The 22,606-nt window shown below is 45.6% G+C and overlaps 2 protein-coding genes across 4 annotated transcripts; one reads left to right on the top strand and one right to left on the bottom strand.

Annotated features, from left to right (window-relative positions):
• Positions 1-11,573: 11,573 nt before the first annotated feature.
• On the bottom strand, positions 11,574-20,054 carry LOC118942926. 3 transcript variants are annotated; one of them, XR_005038591.1, is made up of 4 exons: positions 19,949-20,054; positions 19,479-19,608; positions 18,579-18,717; positions 11,574-16,374 (listed from the first exon to the last, which is right to left on the bottom strand). XR_005038591.1 is itself a non-coding variant. In XM_036957766.1 (3 exons), the coding sequence occupies exons 1-3, from the start codon at positions 19,670-19,672 to the stop codon at positions 16,019-16,021; spliced, it is 651 nt and encodes a 216-aa protein (XP_036813661.1). In that variant the 5' UTR covers positions 19,673-19,693; the 3' UTR covers positions 11,574-16,018. The 3 variants fall into 3 exon arrangements, 1 of the variants encoding a protein (XP_036813661.1); XR_005038592.1 differs by having other exon boundaries at positions 11,574-16,336; XM_036957766.1 differs by lacking the exon at positions 19,949-20,054 and having other exon boundaries at positions 11,574-16,336; positions 19,479-19,693.
• Positions 20,055-20,181: 127 nt separating this feature from the next.
• LOC110500828 (COPII coat assembly protein sec16-like) lies at positions 20,182-22,352 on the top strand. Its single transcript, XM_021578360.2, has 2 exons — positions 20,182-20,742; positions 20,992-22,352. Exons 1-2 carry the CDS (start codon positions 20,242-20,244, stop codon positions 22,270-22,272), a joined length of 1,782 nt encoding a protein of 593 aa, XP_021434035.2. The 5' UTR covers positions 20,182-20,241; the 3' UTR covers positions 22,273-22,352.
• The last annotated feature ends 254 nt before the right edge of the window (positions 22,353-22,606 follow it).

Below are 22,606 nucleotides of genomic sequence, written 5' to 3'. Positions count from 1 at the left end.
GACACAGAGCAAAGATATGCTCAAGTGGAGAAGGAGGCGTTGGCTATCACATGGGCATGTGAAAGGCTCAGCCAATACCGTATTGGCCTGCAGTTTACAGCAGAGACTGATCACAAACCACTGTTGGCTCTGTTAGGGACAAAAGCACTGGACGACTTGCCTCCCAGAGTTCTGCGCTTCTGCCTCAGATTACTGAGGTTCACCTACAAGATGGTGTATGTGCCAGGGAAGGCACTGGTCACAGCAGATGAACTCTCCAGGGCCCCAATTAAACGTCCATTATCAGAGGAGGAGCAATGTCTGGAGGGTGAGGTACAGGTGTCCATTAATGCAATAAGGGACAGTCTACCTGCATCTCAGACCAAACTGCAGCAGATTGCAGAGGTGCACCAAAGTGACTTCCACTGTAATGGAGACCTTCTCATGAAAGGACTGAGGTCCTGGTTACAGGTGACGCTCCCCAGTTCTCTGCGAGCTCCTTTTCTGCTTTTGCCGCAGAATATGACTTCATACATGTGACCAGTAGCCCCTACCATGCACAGAGTACTGGTGAGGCAGAGAGCGCTGTGAAAACAGTCAAGGGACTGCAGAAAAAAAGAACAAGGATCCATACAGGGCTCTGTTAGCTTACAGAGTTACACCACTGCATCATGGGCCGTCGCCTGCCGAGCTCCTGATGGGCAGGAGGCTGCGTTCCCAATTGCCTGTCTCGCCGGCTCAGCTTGCTGTCTCGCCGGCTCAGCTTAAACCCCGATGGCCTAACAGGAAGGCCTTCGCTGAGAGGGACAAACGTCTGTAACAAACGCAAACTGGAGACTTTAAATCGGAGACACCGTGCTAAGGAGAGGCCAGAGCTGACCGAAGGTCAACGTGTGTGGATTACAAACTCAAAGACACCAGCAATAGTGCTGAGGAAAGCGGATGCCCCACGCTCCTATGTGGTGGACACAGGCTCAGAGGAGGTACGGAGGAACAAAACACACCTCAGAGCTCTTCCAGATCTACCAGCCACACAGACCGAGGTCACAGAAAATGCACAAAAAGAGGTTGAAGGAGAGAGAATGCTCAGAGCCACAAGCGCACCCAAAAAGGGATGTGAAGCCACCAGAGTGGCTGAAAGACTATGTTACGTGAAGAGAAAACATACGGTTGGGGACCATACCCAGCAAAAAGAGACTACCTAAGTTAATGTTCATACTGTGTGATTTAATACTTTCATACTGTTTCAGGATGGGAAGTAGCATGTTAGAGAATAATACTGGTTTCCAAATTGCATTTCAGTTATGCTTCAGTGGTTATGCATGTCGAGTTCATGTTCATGGGAGAGGGGAAGATGTAGTAGGATGTCCCTTGGGGGTATCCGTACCTATGTAGGACATGCAAGGGTTGGGTTAATAAACAGGCTGGAGCTAGAACCTCGTTGTCGCAAGTCCTTATTTGAGATCGTACTACAGTCCTCATGAGAGCCAGTTTCATCATAGCGCTTGATGGTTTTTGCAACTGCACTTGAAGAAACTTTCAAAGTTCTTGAAATGTTCCCGGATTGACTGACCTTCATGTCTTAAAGAAATGCCGGACTGTCGTTTCTCTTTGCTTATTTGAGCTGTTCTTTCCATAATATGAACTTTTGACCAAATAGGGTTATCTTCTTATACCAACCCTACCTTGTCACAACACAACTGATTGGCTCAAACGCGTAAATAAGAAGGATAGACATTCCATTATTGAACTTTTAACAAGGCCCCCCTTGTTAATTGAAATCCATTCCAGGTGACTACCTTATGAAGCTGGTTGAGAGAATGCCAAGAGTGTGCAAAGCTGTCATCAAGGCAAAGGGTGGCTACTTTTCAGAATCTCAAACATAAAATATATTTCTTTCACACTTTTTCGGTTACTACATGATTCCATATGTGTTATTTCATAGTTTTGATGTCTTCACTATTATTATACAATGTTGAAAATAGTAAAAAATCAAGAAAGCCCCTTGAATGAGTAGGTGTGTTCAAACAGTCAAAACAAGTGCTACAATTTTATCTTGTGATGTCACTCCTACCACGAAGAGTATGAAGTAGGGGCAGCCTAGACAGTTAAAAACACAAGCATTTAAAAAAAAAATGTTTTTTAACCCATGGTTAGGACTAGTTGCCCTTATCGACAGACCTATAGGGAATTCTAACCCTGGAGAACCCAGGAAGCTTGGGCTCACAAGTGGCGCAGCGGTCTAAGGCACTGCATCTCAGTGCTTGAGGCGAAACTACATACACACTGGTTCGATTCCAGGCTGTATCACAGTTGGCTGTGATTGGGAGTCCCATAGGGCGGTGCACAATTGGCCCAGCGTCGTCCAGGTTTGGCTGGTGTAGGCCATCATTGTAAATAAGAATTTGTTATTAACAGACTTAGTTAACTGACTTAGCCTAGTAAATTAAGGTTAAATTTAAAAAATAATCTTCAAAAATCCAGGAGCTTCTTCTAGCCAATCACATCCTCCTGTGTTCAGAGCGTAACTACTACAACCAGAGTACATGGTCCTATGCCTAATCAAGGCCATCATCTGTAGATGACTCAAGTCATCTGTAATAAACTTTATTATGACACTGTTATAACACATAGATAATAAAACTTAATAAGCAAAGTGAGAGTGTTCTAGTCCTACTGAACAGAACTGTACTGAACGTTTACAGAACAACAAGAGCAACTGGTCTAATTAAGATAAGAAAAACACTTTAGTTTGGAGTTTAACACAAGTTATTTTCAGTGGTGTAAAGTACTTAAGTAAAAATACTTTAAAGTACTACTTAAGTATTTTTTAAACTTTATTATTTATCTTTTTGACAACTTTTACTTTTACTTCACTACATTCCTAAAGAAGATAATGTACTCTTTACTCCACACATTTTCCCTGACACCCAAAATGACTTACATTTTGAATGTTTAGCAGGGCAGGAAAATGGTCCAATTCACGCACTTATCAAGAGAACATCCCTGGTCATCTCTACTGCATCTGATTTGGTGGACTCACTAAACACAAATGCTTTGTTTGTCTGAGTGATGGAGTCTGCCCCTGCCTGTCCGTAAATAAATAAAAAACAAGAATAGTGCCATTTCTTAATATAAGGAATTTGAAATGATTTATACATTTACTTTTGATACTTAAGTACATTTTAGCAATTATATTTACTTTTGATAACTAACATATTTAAAACCAAATACTTTTAGACTTTTACTCAAGTAGTATTTCACTGGGTGACTATCACGTTTACTTGAGTAATTTTCTATTTAAGGTATCTTGACTTTTACTTAAGTATAACAATTGGGTACTTTTTCCACCACTGGTTGTTTTCACATTATGGCTCCGAGTTACTATGCTCATATATCTATCAGTATTGACAGAACTTTAGTGAATGTTATATAGGCCTGATGTTACAGCACAAACACTGAGGGCAAAGTGTATGTATTTTAGATAAGGAATGTGTTACAATGGGCTTGTTATGAGTAAGTACATAATATGATCTGAATGTGAATAAACTTGTTGCCCTCGTCTCGTCTCACAACGGGGTGTTTATTGGGGTCGGGGATGTGAGGCGGTCTGAAGCCATGTGGGTGCGGGGGACTTTCTAAAAACCCTAATCTGTGGAGAGGAGACGGGCAGGAGAGGACACGCACGCACGCCCGCACGCACACACACACACACACACACACACACACACACACAGAGAGGAGACGGGCAGGAGAGGACACACGCACGCGCGCACACACACACACACACACACACACACACACACACACACACAGAGGAGACAGGCAGGAGAGGACACACGCACGCACATGCACACACACACACACACACACACACACAGAGAGAGGAGAGGGGCAGGAAAGGAGAGCATTCACTATTGTTACGCCAACAGAAAGACTTGGCTTTGCTCTATACACACACACATGCACACGCACACGCACACACACACACTGAAACAAGATCTCATAGTTTCTCTTCGAAATTCCACGTGTTTACAGTGTTAAAACCCCCAAAAACCTCTATAAAGGTAAACAGTGTGGGCATTAATTCTGAGTGGTTAAGGTTATGGTTTGGGGAAGGCTTAAAAGAAAACAATCAAAAACAGTGCGTTGTTTCCATCAACTATCATCAAGCATTCTCACAGCTCGCCAGAGCATCGTGAACTGTAGTGGCACAGTGGTCTAACCAGGGAGCGCCGGCTCTGAGCATCAAGAGTTTGTGCCCAGTGCAGGGCAATTCTAAACATTTTTAAAAATGTGACACACACACACACACACACACACACACACACACACACACACACACACACACACACACTGAACTGGCACCTCCCTTCTTCTCCACTTCTCTCCCTCCCTCCTGTTTTCTTTCTTATTTAGAGAGCTCTCTGCGCCGTTAATTATGTTTTTGGGGACCTGTTGTCGGGGGCGTCGTCGGGGGCAACGGGTGCGTGAAACCATAGTGATGCCAAGGAAGAGAGCGCCTGTCTGACCTTAGGGGGGGAGGAGGGGCAGTGGGAGGAGGGAGAAGGGAGAGGGGTGATGGGGAGGAGAGGTTGTTAAACAGATGACACATCGTTTCCCGTGACCACCGGTCTTTTGCTCTCTCTGGGTCTAGGGAGAGAGAAGGTAGACGGATGCGCGCGAGAGCGAAAGTGAGAGAGAAACAGATAAAGAAAGGGGTGTGAGAGGGGAGGCCAAAGGAAAGACGCTGTGAAACAGGCTTGCGTGTGTGTATGAAAGATAGAGAGAAAGAGAAATAGAGAAAGGGAGAAAAGGGACTTGTGAAGGTCTTCCGCGTTAGTTTGGCAGCCTGCAGAGGGAACACTGTGTTAATGATTAACATGAAGTCACAGAAATTCCATGCCTGGCCTTCCTGGCAGACTCACTGCTTCTCTCTATCTCCCTCTCTCCCTCTGTATGTCTGTCGTTCCCTCTCCCCCCTCTGTTCGTCAACAAAGGAAAATGGCAGGACAAACAGTGGCACAGACATTTATTGCACTATAACCGTAAACCACACACACACAGGCTGTGGCTTGAAACCTGGTCTGATTCCCCTCTCTAGGTGACACAGAATCTGCCCACGAGGATCTCTGTACTATCATGTTTTAACTCCAGGACACACACACACATACACACGCATGGGAGGGGGAGGGGGGGGGGGTTAGAGAGAGAGAGACAGAGAGAGACAGAGAGAGAAGGTAGAGAAGCGGTAGAAAAGTAGGTCGAGAGAGGCAGAAGGGTACTGACTGACTACAGAGGGAGAGGGAGGGGGATGGAGGGAGCGAAAGACAGAAAGAAAGTGGGGTGAGAGTTGTTTGTAACTTTTTTTTCATGGATGGAAAAAAAAGAAAGATAAAAAAATGTGTAATTATTGGAGTGATTGACCTCATTGTTTTGCTTGTCTGACGTCCATGTCTGTTTAGTCTGGACCATATGCAGTGTGGCATTGAGTGTGTGTGTGTGTGTGTGTGTGTGTGTGTGTGTGTGTGTGTGTGTGTGTGTGTATGTGTGTGTGTGTGTATATAGGGTGAGCTCACTACAGGAAGCTCTGGGGGTGAGGGACCGGTCAGTGAAATCGGCTGTGCTCAGCCGGTGGACCTGAGACGCACACACACTGCCCAGACTCTGACAGCCTCTGACTAATGTGATGCAAAGAGAGAGGGAGAAGGAGAGAGAGGGAGGGAATTAGAGAGAGAGAGAGAGAGAGAGAGAGAGAGAGAGAGGGTACAACAGGAAGAGAAAGAAGGAGCAATTAAAGACAAAATGGTTAAATATTCTGCAGAATATTTTCTGCGTCTCTTTCTCCTACTCCCTCCCTCTCTCTCCCCCATCTCTCTCTCTCCCACTCTCCTTCATCCTTCTCTCGGCATCCCCACTGAGTGATGCATAACACTGTCACACCCTCCAGACATCCAACAGAGAGCTGTGTGTGTGTGTGTGTGTGTGTGTGTGTGTGTGTGTGTGTGTGTGTGTGTGTGTGTGTGTGTGTGTGTGTGTGTGTGTGTGTGTGTGTGTGTGTGTGCGTGTGTAGGAGCAGAGTGAGAGTGAGAACTGCTGAACAGAGAGAACGGGGGAATAGAGGAAGGAGGGAGGAAGAGGACGGTGTTAGACAGACTTCTACACTTCTTAACAGAGTACAGATTCAGTACTTTACTGGTTGTGGAAATTGAGCTTACAAATCTCTCAGCTTTGACCTACAAAAGGCCTGCACAAATAATAATTTCCATAAAGTGTGCTATTAACATATTTCAAGCAAATGTAAAGCCATTGAATATTGGCACGATGACTTCTTTCACACAATAACCCCTTGACCAGTTCTGACTCGGTGGAATATAGCTACGAACAGAATTAACTTTTTAGTAGCAGGTTAGGATAATTCATGTAGCAGGTTAGGATAATTCATGTAGCAGGTTAGGATAATTCATGTAGCAGGTTAGGGGAACTTACGCAGCAGGTAAGGTAAATTCATGTAGCAGGTTAGGAGAATTTGTGCAACATTTTAGGAAAATTAACATAGACGGATAGGATAACTAGGTTAGGAAAAGGGTTAGGGTTAGCTGAAATGCTCTCCTAACCTGCTATGAAAAGTCACTTCCAGTCATAGCTGTACCTGCCTGCCCTGACCTTGATTCCGCCTGCCCTTCGGTACCTATTGGACTCTGATCGTGTTTTGGACCCTTTTTGCCTGTCCACGACCATTCTCTTGCCTTACCCTGTTGGATTAATAAACATTGTAAGACTCCAACCATCTGCCTCCTGTGTCTGCATCTGGGTCTTGCCTTGTGCCTTGACAGTAAAGTGCCCATTGCTGGCTCTAAAAGCCACCCAATCAGTTTGCTGCCTGTTCTTAGTAAGAGGTCTGTCTGTGTGTGTGTCTGTCGAGGATTCTGCAGCAATAAAAGAGTAACGCTAGGAAGTAGTTTAGCTGTAGCCTAATGGTTTACACACGCACACATACACTTCACACACACATTATCCTAATGGTTTAATGACTGGGTTGTTATGAAGCCTGCTATTGCTTCACTGTGTGAGCACCGGGAGTCATGAAGAGAGAGAACCTGAGTCATTTTCAACAGAGACGGACAAAACACTCATCAGATAAATAATAACCATGATAACCAACATTTACAGTTATTGTGCAAAAGTCGGAATTTCAAAAACCTTAAATGCAGAAGAGTGGAAGAGGGGAACAAAGAGAGAGAGAGAGAGAGAGAGAGAACAATTAGGGTCTATGCCTTCAACACTACGTTCTGTTCCTATGAAATCAGCAGAAAGACACAATTATGAGCCTCCCCCCCAAAACACACACATGCTGACCTTCCGCCCCTCATTCCCTGCTCCCCCAACTGTGAAATTGAACACCAACCAGAAAAGATGGAGGAGGAGGAGGATGAGGAAGGGAAGGCGGAAAGGGAGAGCACGTGGAGAAACAGGGAGAAGAGGGTTGGAATAGAAGGAAGGAGAAGGAGGAGAAGATGAGGAGTTGGGGGTGAGTAGGAGGAAGAAAAATATTTTACTCAACTAAAACCTACAAGGAAATCCCATATCACAGACATCAAACACTATGGCTCGTTTTTTTCTTCAGATCAAACCTCAGATAGGGGTTAATATTGACTGATCGGTCTTAGGCACTGCATCGCAGACTCGGGTTCGATCCCGGGCTGTGTTGCAGCCGGCCGCGACTGGGAGACCCATGAGGCGGGGCACAATTGGCCCAGCGCTGTCCGGGTTAGGGGAGGGTTTGGCCAGCCAGGATGTCCTTGTCCCATCGCGCTCTAGCGACTCCTTGTGGCAGGCCGGGCGCATGCACGCTGACTCGTGCATACAGTCTTGTCCCATCGTGGCAAGAAGCAGTGCGGCTTTACAGGGTCGTGTTTCAGGGGGACGCATGGCTCTCAACCTTCGCCTCTCCCGAGTCGGTACGGGAGTTGCAGCCATGGGACAAGACTGTAACTGCCAATTGGATATCACAAAATTGGAGAGAAAAAGGGCTGGCTGGCTAGGTCTATGAACTGTAAAATGCCTAGACTAGCAATTACATTTTAGAGGAAATAGGGCATTGTCTCACTGAAGAAAAATATAAATATATCTGATTCTGATTGTGCCTTAATGATAGATCAGAATGGAAAAGATGACATGGGGATCGGCGGGACCTGATTCTAGATCAGCACTCCTCCTCTGAAACACTTTTTGAATACAGGCCCTGTGCAATCAAAGTGGCTGTCGGCAGTACCATGGTCACACTGGAGATAATTACACTGGGGACATTCCTTAGTTGACCGAACGGATAAAGAGAGACACATTTTCACGTTGATTTATGGTCACTTTGGTACTTTAACTGTTGGCACATCGTTACAACACTGTGTAGAGCCATAATATGACATTTGAAATGTCTCTTACACTTTTGTGAGTGTAACGTTTACTGTTCACTTTTGATTATGATCTATTTTACTTGCTTTGGCAATGTAAACATATACAGTGCCTTGCGAAAGTATTCGGTCCCCTTGAACTTTGCGACCTTTTGCCACATTTCAGGCTTCAAACAAATAATTTTTTTTGTGAAGAATCAACAACAAGTGGGACACAATCATGAAGTGGAACGACATTTATTGGATATTTCAAACTTTTTTAACAAATCAAAAACTGAAAAATTGGGCGTGCAAAATTATTCAGCCCCTTTACTTTCAGTGTAGCAAACTCTCTCCAGAAGTTCAGTGAGGATCTCTGAATGATCCAATGTTGACCTAAATGACTAATGGTGATAAATACAATCCACCTGTGTGTAATCAAGTCTCCGTATAAATGCACCTGCACTGTGATAGTCTCAGAGGTCCGTCAAAAGCGCAGAGAGCATCATGAAGAACAAGGAACACACCAGGCAGGTCCGAGATACTGTTGTGAAGAAGTTTAAAGCCGGATTTGGATACAAAAAGATTTCCCAAGCTTTAAACATCCCAAGGAGCACTGTGCAAGCGATAATATTGAAATGGAAGGAGTATCAGACCACTGCAAATCTACCAAGACCTGGCCATCCCTCTAAACTTTCAGCTCATCCAAGGAGAAGACTGATCAGAGATGCAGCCAAGAGGCCCATGATCACTCTGGATGAACGTCAGAGATCTACAGCTGAGGTGGGAGACTCTGTCCATAGGACAACAATCGGTCGTATATTGCACAAATCTGGCCTTTATGGAAGAGTGGCAAGAAGAAAGCCATTTCTTAAAGATATCCATAAAAAGTGTCATTTAACGTTTTCCACAAGCCACCTGGGAGACACACCAAACATGTGGAAGAAGGTGCTCTGGTCAGATGAAACCAAAATTGAACTTTTTGGCAACAATGCAAGACGTTATGTTTGGCGTAAAAGCAACACAGCTCATCACCCTGAACACACCATCCCCACTGTCAAACATGGTGGTGGCAGCATCATGGTTTGGGCCTGCTTTTCTTCAGCAGGGACAGGGAAGATGGTTAAAATTGATGGGAAGATGGATGGAGCCAAATACAGGACCATTCTGGAAGAAAACCTGATGGAGTCTGCAAAAGACCTGAGACTGGGACGGAGATTTGTCTTCCAACAAGACAATGATCCAAAACATAAAGCAAAATCTACAATGGAATGGTTCAAAAATAAACATATCCAGGTGTTAGAATGGCCAAGTCAAAGTCCAGACCTGAATCCAATCGAGAATCTGTGGAAAGAACTGAAAACTGCTGTTCACAAATGCTCTCCATCCAACCTCACTGAGCTCGAGCTGTTTTGCAAGGAGGAATGGGAAAAAATGTCAGTCTCTCAATGTGCAAAACTGATAGAGACATACCCCAAGCGACTTACAGCTGTAATCGCAGCAAAAGGTGGCGCTACAAAGTATTAACTTAAGGGGGCTGAATAATTTTGCACGCCCAATTTTTCAGTTTTTGATTTGTTAAAAAAGTTTGAGAAATCCAATAAATGTCGTTCCACTTCATGATTGTGTCCCACTTGTTGTTGATTCTTCACAAACAAATACAGTTTTATATCTTTATGTTTGAAGCCTGAAATGTGGCAAAAGGTCGCAAAGTTCAAGGGGGCCGAATACTTTTGCAAGGCACTGTATGTTTCCCATGCCAATAAAGCCCTTTGAATTTAATTTTGAGAGAGAGAGAAATGACAGAGACAGAGACAGAGACAAAGAGAGAGAGAGAGAGAGACAGAGAGAGAGAGAAATGACAGAGAGAGTTAGAGGAGAGAGGGAGAGAGAAATGACAGAGACAGAGAGACAGAGAGACAGAGAGAGAGACAGAGAGAGAAATGACAGAGACAGAGTTAGAGGAGAGAGACAGAGAGAGAGAGACAGAGAGAGAGAGAGAGAGAAATGACAGAGACAGAGAGACAGAGAGAGAGAGAGAGACAGAGAGCCAGAGAGAGAGAGACAGAGAGAGAGAGACAGAGACAGAGTTAGAGGAGAGAGACAGAGACAGAGTTAGAGGAGAGAGACAGAGACAGAGAGAGACAGAGAGAGAGAGACAGAGACAGAGAGAGACAGAGAGACAGAGAGACAGAGAGATGACACAGAGACAGAGTTAGAGGAGAGAGACAGAGAGAGAGAGAGAGACAGAGACAGATAGAGAGAGACAGAGAGAGACAGAGAGAGAGAGACAGAGACAGAAAGAGAAATGACAGAGAGAGAGAGAGAGACAGAGACAGAGACACAGAGAGAGAGACAGAGACAGATAGAGAGAGACAGAGACAGAGAGAGAGAGAGAGAGACAGAGAGAGACAGAGAGACAGAGAGAGAGAGAGAGAGACAGAGAGAGAGAGAGAGAGAGACAGAGAGACAGAGAGAGAGACAGAGAGACAGAGACAGAGAGACAGAGAGAGAGAGAAACAGAAAGAGACAGTTAGAGGAGAGAGGGAGGGAGTAAAGAAAATAATGTCCATCACGTTTCTACCAACATCACAGGGAGTCACGCCTACCTCTCGCTGGGTGACATTAACTCTCCTAGTGACGTCTGGCATAGAGACCTCACCCAGTGACGATGGAGGGAGGGAGGGCAGGAGGGCAGGAAGTGGTACGGGTGTATATGGGACAGAGGGGGAGGAAAGGGTGTTTTTAGGAACAAAGTGGACGGGTGTGGAAGTTAGGCAGAGAGGTTGTTTTTAGGAACAAAGTGGGCGGGTGTGGAAGTTAGGCAGAGAGGTTGTTTTTAGGAACAAGGTGGGAAGTGAGGGGAATGTTGTTGGGAGGAGAGAGGGGAAGCTGTGATGTAACAGATGACCTATCCAACTGTTTTCCTACACTGTGTGTGTGTGTGTGCCCCCATGCTCATTCGGGACATTGTTGGCATTCTTTAGAGAGGAGCAACATTGTGCCACCGGGACAGGAAGGAAGAGGGGACTGTGTGTTTGTGTGTGTGTGTGTAAGGTGGAAGACGGTGTGTGTGTGCCATATTTATTTCAAGAGGTTAGAGGTGTGAAATGTTGTTAAACAGAGGTTACATCCCGCACGCCCACACACACACATTATTTTACAATAGAGAAAATCACACTCCAATGTTAAGTATGACCCAATTTTATTCTGCCATAATGACCCAATTCTAATTCCATTTGGTTATAATCTGTCTCTGTAACCAAACCAACAGATTAGGATTGAGAGTTAAAGTGACAACAGTTTATTTGACTAGATAATCTCAACAGTTGTTGTAATCCCAGGATGATTGTCTGCATGTGTTCAGCTCCTACTACAATCATCCCATTCCCACGAGGAACGGGTTAAATGTAAAACAAGTCAAGTCGAATGAACCCAAATCATCAAAACACAATACCATTTGATCCTAGCCTGGCCCCAGATCTGTTTGTGCTTTTGCCTTCTCCATTGTCATTGTCTAGCATGGGAATTCCATAAAGAGTTGGCATGAGAGCAAAAACAATACTGACACCCAGGCTATGTGTAGCCATCATACAAGCAAACATATTGCAAACACAAATCATCTCATTGTCATAGATTAGAAAGCTTGTCTCATATATCTTTGAGGCTGGTTACAGCTTGTAACCAGCCTCAACAGCTACACTTTTAACTCTGTGATAGAATGTCCATTAGTGTTCTGTATAATACATACTTGGCCATAAGTGTTCTGTATTTTGTCGTGTTCTTCCCGAGGTCCAAACCAAACACAGAACAGCTGCTGCTTCTTCAACAGCTAAAAATCATAAAATCACAATGCCCCCTAGTGGCCTTAGTGCTACAATGACACTGGCTTGGTATTCTCTACACACAGTTCAATGCTGTCACTGTTGCCCAAGAAGTCACAACCTGCAACCAAGTGGCCTTTATGCCTTAATTCACATTCTCTCACTGCACACACAGATTCAATAGTGCAACTATTGTCCCTACAAGTCACAACCCCATTAACCCACTATAGCCCATTATCACAGATCATCATTCAATAGGCAATTTAAAGAGGAAGTTAAACTAATAATGGTCGGGGGGGTTACACTGAATTACACTGGAGCAAGAAACAAGGCTCTCTTACTTTCTCCAGCTGTCAGAGAGTCACACTGTGTCGTCCATAACTACTCGCGTTTGCCCATGCAGTCCAGAAAGGAGGGATGAAGAATACAGGGAGTGGAGAGAGAGAAAGAGGGAAGGAGAAAGAGAGAGCACGAGAGAGAGACCCAGAAGAGAAACAAGAGAGAGAGAGACCCAGAAGAGAAACAAGAGAGAGAGTAATTAATGAGCGTGTGGTAGGAAGAAAGGAAATATGCTGCCAGGCAACCAGAATATAACAAAGATATAAAAGGAAGGGTGCTGTGTGTGTGTGTGTGTGTGTGTGTGTGTGTGTGTGTGTGTAGGAGGGGGGCGCCAGCAGAGAAGGAGAAAACCCCTCTGTCAGCACCACACACACAGTCCGTCACTGCTGAAACTAGAAAAGAAATAGAAAGGGAGCCAGGGGCATGTTCTCGTAAAAAACACTTCCTGTTTGTAACTAGTAGCTGACTAGAGAGAGGGAAAACATATAAATAGAGGGAAGGAGACAAAGAAAGTGTAAGGGAGGGTATGAATTACAAAAGAGAAAGGGAAAAGGAGGAAAGAAGGAGGATAGACAAGAGATGGTATTTGGGGAGTTAGAGAGTTGGAGATCTGATTACATATAATCTGATTACAAACAAAAACAACTAATCGGTTCTGTTACCAGCAAAAATGTTGTAATTAGATTACAGATACTTTGAAAAACTAGATGATTACTTTTTGGACTACTTGTAATCAGATTACATGTAACTGATTACATGTAATAATTTCCACCTTTGATATGTGCTGCTTTCTTTGTATGTTCTTTCAGTTTCTGTCTCTCACTCTGTCTTTATCTCTCTCTTTTTATCTCTCGAACCCTATGCCTAAACACACTGCCTCTACACTCCCTCTCTTTCTACCTCTCACACACAATTTCTCCTTCCCTTCTCCCGCCTTCCTTTTTATAATATCTCCAGCTCTACCTTCCTTTTCTCCCTGCCAGTTTCCCTCTCTATATATACTGTACCTCTATACTTCTCTTTGCCTCTCTCTAGTCTCTCTGCTCATCCATCCTACTCTCATCCAGGGTTGGGTAAGTTACATTCTAAATGTAATCCTTTACAGTTACTAGTTACCAGTCCAAAATTGTAATCAGTAACGTAATCAGATTACTTTTGGATTACTTTCCCCATAAGAGGAATTAGAAGAAGACAACCAAAATCCATCAAACGAATTTGGTGTGTCATCATAGTGATCTCTGACTTCTGGTCAGACTCGCTCACGTGGAACAAACTTAAACGTGCACTTTTTTTCCAATGCTGAATTGAATGTAATTGAAAGGTGTCATGATGTATATTTTCACACAAACGTTAACGTGAACTAACTTTAACCGATTACAGTTTGTTTTTTTGTAATAAGATTACATGCAACTGATTACATGTAATAACTTACTCCCCAACCCTGCTCTCACCACACAAAGCCTCTCTTTAACAGCTCTCTCTCTCTCTCTCCCTCCCTCACTTCCAGAGTCAAATGGTGCCAGGCACACACATTCTTCTTTTAACACACTTCATTATCTGTTGATAGAAGAAAGACCATCTTTCTCTCCTTCCCTTCCGCTCTCTCTCTCTATCTCATTCTCTCCTTCTTAATCTCTATCTGGCCCTGTCTCTCTTGCATACTCTCCCTCCCTTCCTTTCTCTCTATCACTCTGCCTCTCCCTCCTCTCTCTAACCACACACATTCCTCCCCCGTCTGCCCTCTAAAAATCAATATTACAGACACTGCTTGTTATCACCCAAATGAGATACAGCAGACAGAGCAACATGGTCTCAGAGCATTTCGTATTATTCTGTATGTAAATCTGAGATCACGCCATTTAGAATCAAATGTTACGTTTCGTATGGTACGTATTAATTTGTGGATGTCCATCATCCATTTCATATCAGTATTCATATCAGTGAATTGCCATTCATACAATATGTTACCAATTTGAAAAACGTACAACATGTTACGAATTCCAATTTGTTGCGGCTAACGTTAGCTAGGGGTGGCTAGGTGGCTAATGCTAATGTTTGCTAGCTGGCTTACATTACAGTTAAGAAGTAGGTTAAAGGGTTAAGGTTAGGGTTAGCTAACATGCTAAGTAGTTGCAAAGTAGCTAAAAAGTAGTAAGCAGTCGCTAAGTAGCTAATTAGCTAAAATGATCAACCACCCTACTTTCGTTTTTGCCTTAAGTAACCTTCTGTCTTATTTAACCGTACCAAACTTAACATATCATATTAATTTGGGTGTCCCGGATTTACGTTTACTATGTCAAGTCTAGTCTATGAGACCAGTATGGACAGAGACAGAGCTTACAAGATGGCCACACACTTAATGTGCTTGGTTTGGCTCCTCTACGTCTCTCTTTTGTCCTGTGGGACCACCCACACACACAGATACACACAGTTATTGATCTGTCTGGAAAAACGTTGTCCTTTGTCCTGTTCTTTAAGAGAGAGGGAAAGAGAGAGAGAGAGAGAGAGAGAGAGAGAGAGAGGTTGTGGTTAAGCACTTTACCCTCAGACTACAAGGCTCTGCTTGTGTACCTGTGGCTTTCAACATTAGCTCATCTCCAGACTCAGACCTGTTTGTGTGTGTGTGTGTGTGTTTGTGAAGCCCTATATAATGACTTGAATTTATATAACATTTTTGACAAGGGCCCTATTGTTCCTGGTTAAAAGTAGTGCACTATATAGCGAATAGGGTGCCATTTGGAACGCAGCCCCTAAACTCACACAACATAAACACTTATACAAGTGGCTGTTGTAATGTAATAGTGTGTGTGTGTGTGTGTGTGTGTGTGTGTGTGTGTGTGTGTGTGTGTGTGTGTGTGTGCGATGGTATGATTCTACTGCCCCCTGTTGGCAAACAAAGTGCAGTCTAAACGAATACAAGCATAGTACTTTTAAACAGGGTCTATAGGGCTCTGAAAGTAGTGTACACACAGGGAATAGAATAGAGAGATGCAGCTGTAATATTGCAGCTGGTAGATGCAGTATAATGTGAACAATGTATGGACAAAGAGAGAAACAGCCACATATAATGCAGGGTATCTTCATTTATGAATCTAGATGTGCCTATGTATCTTTGTGAGAGTATATGCGGGATGGGCGATGAAGGTGGTAGCGTCCCTGGCCTAGTCTCCCCTCTTTGGGCCGGCGGTGGAGATTGTGGGCTGTAGCCCCCTGGTTGTAGCCACACTTAGCGCAGGGCTGAAGTGGAGTGAGAACGAGAGCGAAGGAGGAGGAAGAGGAGGGAAAGGAAGGTATGTCGGCTCTTTTGTGTTGCTGTGCCGAGAGGCTTGAAGTGAGACATCCAGGGGGAGGCCATCGATAGCCAGAGCTGCGCCCGGGAATCCTCACCAATCCTCATCCTTCCCCCATGGTGGCAGCGATAGTGGTGATGGTGGTAGGCTTGGACTTAAAACAGACAGCTTGTGGAAGTCATGGTGCTGGCATCCATCATAGAGGCCACTCCAGTCTCACTAGCCTGGCTACGGTCACCCAAGCCTGGGGAGAGGGCGTTGTTCGCTGGGGTATCTCCACTGGATCCATTGGCTCAGTAGGTGGTGGTGGTGGATGGGAGAGAGGGGGGGTAGAGGCTGAGGCCGACTTCGGGGCATCGTAGCTGGATGGTCCGTAGCTGGTCCAGGGGGTAGTGGTGGTGGTTCTGATGGCTGGTACAGACAGCTCATTGTGCTTCGCTGCAATACGACGCGTTCCCAGTGAGAGAAGCTCAACGCAGCCCCGCTGGAAGTAACGATTGAGGAAATAGACAAGCTAGAAGAGGAGGAGGGAGAACGGGGAGAAGGTCTGTACTGAAAGAGACACAAAGACATTGCGAAAGATGGAAGGGGGGGGGGGGCGGAGGACACTCAGTATTACGATCTCACAAAGCACAGCAGTTATTTGCTAAGGATGATCAGATCTTATGTCTGATCTTGTATAAAGATCCCAATCACCTTTATAGTACTTTAATTTTGACTGGACTGGTCAAAAGTAGTGCACTATATTGGGTATAGGGTGCCATTTGGGACATACTGATTCATTTGATTATTAGGGTGTCGTTTTTAACATTCCATTACGCTGTAGCTAAACATGAAATCAACAACCCACTGGGCACAGACGTCAACCCACTGGGCACAGACGTCAACCCACTGGGCACAGACGTCAACCCACTGGGCACAGACGTCAACCCACTGGGCACAGACGTCAACCCACTGGGCACAGACGTCAACCCACTGGGCACAGACGTCAACCCACTGGGCACAGACTTCAACCCACTGGGCACAGACGTCAACCCACTGGGCACAGACGTCAACCCACTGGGCACAGACGTCAACCCACTGGGCACAGACGTCAACCCACTGGGCACAGACGTCAACCCACTGGGCACAGACGTCAACCCACTGGGCACAGACGTCAACCCACTGGGCACAGATGTCAACCCACTGGGCACAGATGTCAACCCACTGGGCACAGATGTCAACCCACTGGGCACAGACGTCAACCCACTGGGCACAGACGTCAACCCACTGGGCACAGACGTCAATTCAACGTCTATTTCACGTTGGTGCCCGGTGGGAATCTTCTTTTCCACAAATAAAAATGTGTGCGTATGAATTACCTTGCTTACGCTCTGAGCGCCGTCCCAAGCAGGGCTTACTGGGCCGCTCGTGGCGTTGTTCTCCATCACCACGTTCCCCACAATCACAGAAACCGTACATCTTACCGAACCGTACATCTTATCGAAATCATACAGGCTAAACTGTCCATACAGGCTAAACTGTCCATACAGGCTAAACTGTCCATAAAGGCTAAACTGTCCATACAGGCTAAGCTGTCCATACAGGCTAAGCTGTCCATACAGGCTAAACTGTCCATACAGGCTAAACTGTCCATACAGGCTAAACTGTCCATACAGGCTAAACTGTCCATACAGGCTAAGCTGTCCATACAGGCTAAGCTGTCCATACAGGCTAAACTGTCCATACAGGCTAAACTGTCCATACAGGCTAAACTGTCCATACAGGCTAAACTGTCCATACAGGCTAAACTGTCCATACAGGCTAAACTGTCCATACAGGCTAAGCTGTCCATACAGGCTAAGCTGTCCATACAGGCTAAACTGTCCATACAGGCTAAACTGTCCATACAGGCTAAACTGTCCATACAGGCTAAGCTGTCCATACAGGCTAAACTGTCCATACAGGCTAAACTGTCCATACAGGCTAAACTGTCCATACAGGCTAAGCTGTCCATACAGGCTAAGCTGTCCATACAGGCTAAACTGTCCATACAGGCTAAACTGTCCATACAGGATAAACTGTCCATACAGGCTAAACTGTCCATACAGGCTAAACTGTCCATACAGGCTAAACTGTCCATACAGGCTAAGCTGTCCATACAGGCTAAACTGTCCATACAGGCTAAACTGTCCATACAGGCTAAACTGTCCATACAGGCTAAACTGTCCATACAGGCTAAGCTGTCCATACAGGCTAAACTGTCCATACAGGCTAAACTGTCCATACAGGATAAACTGTCCATACAGGCTAAACTGTCCATACAGGCTAAACTGTCCATACAGGCTAAACTGTCCATACAGGCTAAGCTGTCCATACAGGCTAAGCTGTCCATACAGGCTAAACTGTCCATACAGGCTAAACTGTCCATACAGGCTAAACTGTCCATACAGACTAAACTGTCCATACAGGCTAAACTGTCCATACAGACTAAACTGTCCATACAGGCTAAACTGTCCATACAGGCTAAGCTGTCCATACAGACTAAACTGTCGGTAGATACCGCGCATTCTCTTGTTGATAAACAGCTATGGGGGAGCCATCTCCAGAATCTCCTTAAGGAACATCTCCTTGGCGATGGCAACATACAGGTTTTTGCTGGCACTTGAATATACAATGCATTTTCTCTCCTTTCTCTCTCTCCATCCATCCATCCATCCATCCCTCTCTCTTTATCTCTCCATCCATCCATCCATCCCTCTTTATCTCTCCCTCACCTCCCGCTCTGATTTCATCAGGTCGGTCTCCACCGACATCCAGAGTTTCCCAGGGAAGCCAGGGACGTGGCAGGGCAGGGCGGTAGTGGCACAGAGTCTGCCCGATCGGCCTGGTGGGTTGCAGTGGCAGGTTCTGTCCCTGAAAGGAATTTGTTTACATTAAATTGGTTTGACAGGGACCATGTACAACTGAAACATGGCTAAATCTTTCAAAAATCTGTTTTGCATTGTAGGCCTACTTTAGCCAAGGCTGCGCCCCAAATGGCAACAGATTATCGTCAAAAGTACTGAACTGAGTTTGCAAAACATTAGGAACACATGCTCTTTCCGTGACAGACTGACCAGGTGAATCCAGGTGAAAGCTATGATCCCTTATTGTCACTTGTTAAATCCACTTCAATCAGTGTAGATGAAGGGGAGGAGACGGGTTAAAGAAGGATTTTTAAAACCTTGAGACAATTGAGACATGGATTGTTTATGTGTGTCATTCAGTGTGAATGGGCAAGACAAAAGATTGAAGTGCCTTTGAACGGGGTTTATGGTAGTAGGTGCCAGGTACACCGCTTTGAGTGTGTCAAGAACTGCAATGCTGCTGGGGTTTTCACGCTCAACAGTTTCCCGTGTGTATCAAGAATGGTTCACCACCCAAAGGACATCCAGCCAACTTGACACAAATGTGGGAAGCATTGGAGTCAACATGGGCCAGCATCCCTGTGGAACGCTTTCGACACTTTGTAGAGTCCATGCCCCGACTAATTGAGTTTGTTCTGAGGGCAAATGGGGGGTGCATCTCAATAATAGGAAGGTGTTAACGAAATAGCTCATATATCCAGTCCCCAGGCAGGTGAACAATAAAATCATTCAGCATACAGACAGCAAATAAACACAACATATTCTCACATTTCCCTGGTCCAGACGAAGCCTCTTGGCAGCCTTGGCAACCGGGGTGAGCGTGAGGATCGTGTCTGCCCGCTCTTTGAAGCATGGACGCTCCGCGGAGAAGTTCTTTCTCGAGTTTTTGTCTGTGCGCCTTGCAGGTTGGTAAAGAATGATTGATGGACGGAATTCACTTGAAAGCTGCATGCTTCATACATATTAAAAACGTCACAATGCGAACTTTTTTAGTAACCAATGCCAACACACAAAACATGTAGTCACAGTGAGACGCGAGCCATACGTAAAAGTAAAACCATAGACGCCAAAGAACTCCGAAGCTATTCTAAAGATAAATACCGGTCCAACAATATTTTTGTGTGTGTTTTTTCTTTATTGTGGTAGGGGGGGAGTTTCGTTCTGTTTCTTTGAATCAACCATTCAATAAACCGCCTCAAAGGAAAGCATGCACAATAGTGAGAGCTATGTCCACTTACATTGGTTGTTTTGAAGCGCGCTGAGGGAGCCACTCGGATGTCAACGATTGATATTCTGAGTGGAGACTAATCAGATTTTTTTTTCGAGCCTTTACTGTTGTTTGGATTGTTTGCGCGCGCGAAATTACCTTGGTTTAAATCGCATTATGATGTCACCTCGTTGCCATTGAGCTTCTATGATGTCCATAAAAACAAGTGCTACATTTAAAATTAATGACGAAAGCAATCGTGTTTTCTGTTATTGAGAAGTACCTGTGAAGCAATATAAACTTTTCGGCTTGCTTGCCAAAAATATGGCCACGAATAATTTAGCGGAACAATCGCAACAGCTAAATGGTGACAGCATGAGTGCATCTCCAAAAGTGTTAGGCATAGACCTAACGGTTCACAAACGGCACAACAGTACGAGGGTACGAGATGTTGAAGCTGAGACTTCCGCGATTGGCACTGACGTAGATCTTAGCTACCTTCTGGAGGAAAACGCTCGACAGATGCTCAAATATCGGAAGAGGCCTCGCCTTGACCACGAAAAAACAGTGAAACTGAGCAATTCCTTCTTCAATCAAGATTTCCCCACGAGGTTGTGGAAAATAGTGGATTCGGACTTGTTCAAGTCGGCCACATGGGACAAGAATGGCATTTACATGCTTCTCGATGAGGAACGGTTCACCAAGGAGGTGTTGCAGCGAACAGGATTCCAACCTACTCTCCCATGTGTCACCATGGCAGGATTCGACCAACAACTGATCCTCTACGGTTTTCAAAAGCTCTCCTCAGCTACCCCCACCTCAAAGGTATGGCCTAATTGATCAAACACATTAAGTGGCCTAAATCTATTAGCAATGCATTACCAATATGGATACATGTTTTTGTCACAAATGGCACTCTATTTATTTCATTTATGGTGTCATTTGGGACATAAAGCCTACCTACACTATCATCATATAGGCTATTTATGGCTCACAATCATAACTCACTGTCACAATCTATAGGATTTACAAATAGGCCCTATCTTATCTCAATGCCTGTCTTATGTTTTCCAGTTGTCCATGTACTACCATCACAGCTTCAGACAGCACCAGGAGAACCTACTGAAGAAGATCAAGGTGGTTGCAGAGTTGGAAGCGGTGGAGGAGGATGATGTGGAGATAGTCATGGTCATCCCTGGTCCTCCCCGTCAGCCCGACCCTCCTGTTACTCCCATTAGCCCTCCCGTTACCAGTAAAGCTGAGACCCGGGACGGCCAGGCCGAGAAGGATGAGAAGAAGGAGAAGGAGCAGCTCTCGCTAGCTGCCAAGGACTTGGTTGCCAAGATCAGCTCGGCTGTTAACCAGAATAAGACCGTTCTGCTGGTCACACCCTCCTCCTCCCACACCCCATCCACACCCACCCCGGCTCCAGCCTCCTCCCCAGCCCCGTCCTTTACCTTGTCCTACCCCACCTCAGCCCCCTCCTGCTCCTACTCCAACCCATCCACCCCTGCACAGGCCCTAACCCCCTATTACACCTACTCCACCCCGGCTCCCACCACAGCCCCAGCCTCCTCCTCCCCAAACCCACCAACGGCCTCTGTGGCTGGGGCATCTTCGCAGACCTCCAGGCCTACCACCACCCATGAGGGACACAGCGGTAGTAGTCGAAGCATCACTCCCATAGGCCATGGTTGGGTGAGGCTCAACCCCAACCCTTTCGACAGGGCACCAGGACCAGCTGGACCAGCCCCAGGTCCCCCTGTGGCCACCTCCGATGCCTGCCCCTACCACCTAGCCCACTCTTTGGTCTTCACACCCTCCATCAACCACCAGCTTTGTATAGCCAAGGCCCAGTTCGAAGAGGCAAATGAGGCCCAGGCACTCCAAGCCCACCAGTCACAAGCCCAGGCCCGAAATGCCCACCTAGCACAAGCTCAGTCCCATCAGGCTCAAGCCCAGCAGGTCCAAGCTCAGGCCCTAAATGCCCACCAGGCCCAAGTCCATCAGGCCCAATCCCAACAGGTTCAAGCCCAGGCCCTGTATGCCCAGATGGCTCAGGCCCAGATGGCATGGATGCAAGCAGCGATGTATAACCCTTGGGTCCTCCAGGCCATGCAAATGCAGATGGCAGCCTATATGTCCTCCCCACCACACTACCTGCACCGGCCAGCAGGGGGGTTCTCAACCACTCACCACATAAACCCAGTCTTCCCCAGTGGGAGCAGTAGCCCTGCAAGAGCAGGGTCAGAGTCGGGCCGCTACTCCCCTGATCCGTCTTTCTCCCCGCCCAATCTCCGAACCCCTCTATCCCTCCATTCCTTGATCCACCCATCTAAGCCAAACCTTGAGTAGGCCTATGAGCCCCCTCTTCCCCACATCCCTGAAATACTTTTAGAGAAAACCTAACATCTAGATTATTAATAAACTATTTTGCAGTTCATATTTGTTTGGTTAGTGGTTTCTTTTGTGTGTGTGTGTGGGGGGGGGGGGGGGGGGGGGTAAAAAAGATGTTCAAATCCCCGAGCTGACAAGGTACAAATCTGTCATTGAAAATAAGAGTTTGTTTTTAACTGACTTGCCTAGTTAAATAAAGGTAAAATAAATCAAATTCAGAGTAAAGCCCAGTGTGGTCTCAGAGTGTTGCCTATTTTACCAGGTAGTTAGTGAGAGAAAAACCAGGCCCAGT

Source organism: Oncorhynchus mykiss, chromosome 21 (genome assembly GCF_013265735.2).
Source record: "Oncorhynchus mykiss isolate Arlee chromosome 21, USDA_OmykA_1.1, whole genome shotgun sequence".
NCBI lineage: Eukaryota > Metazoa > Chordata > Actinopteri > Salmoniformes > Salmonidae > Oncorhynchus > Oncorhynchus mykiss.
The sequence above is the reverse complement of the archived record's forward strand: the minus strand, read 5'-3'. Positions and strand labels throughout refer to the sequence as shown.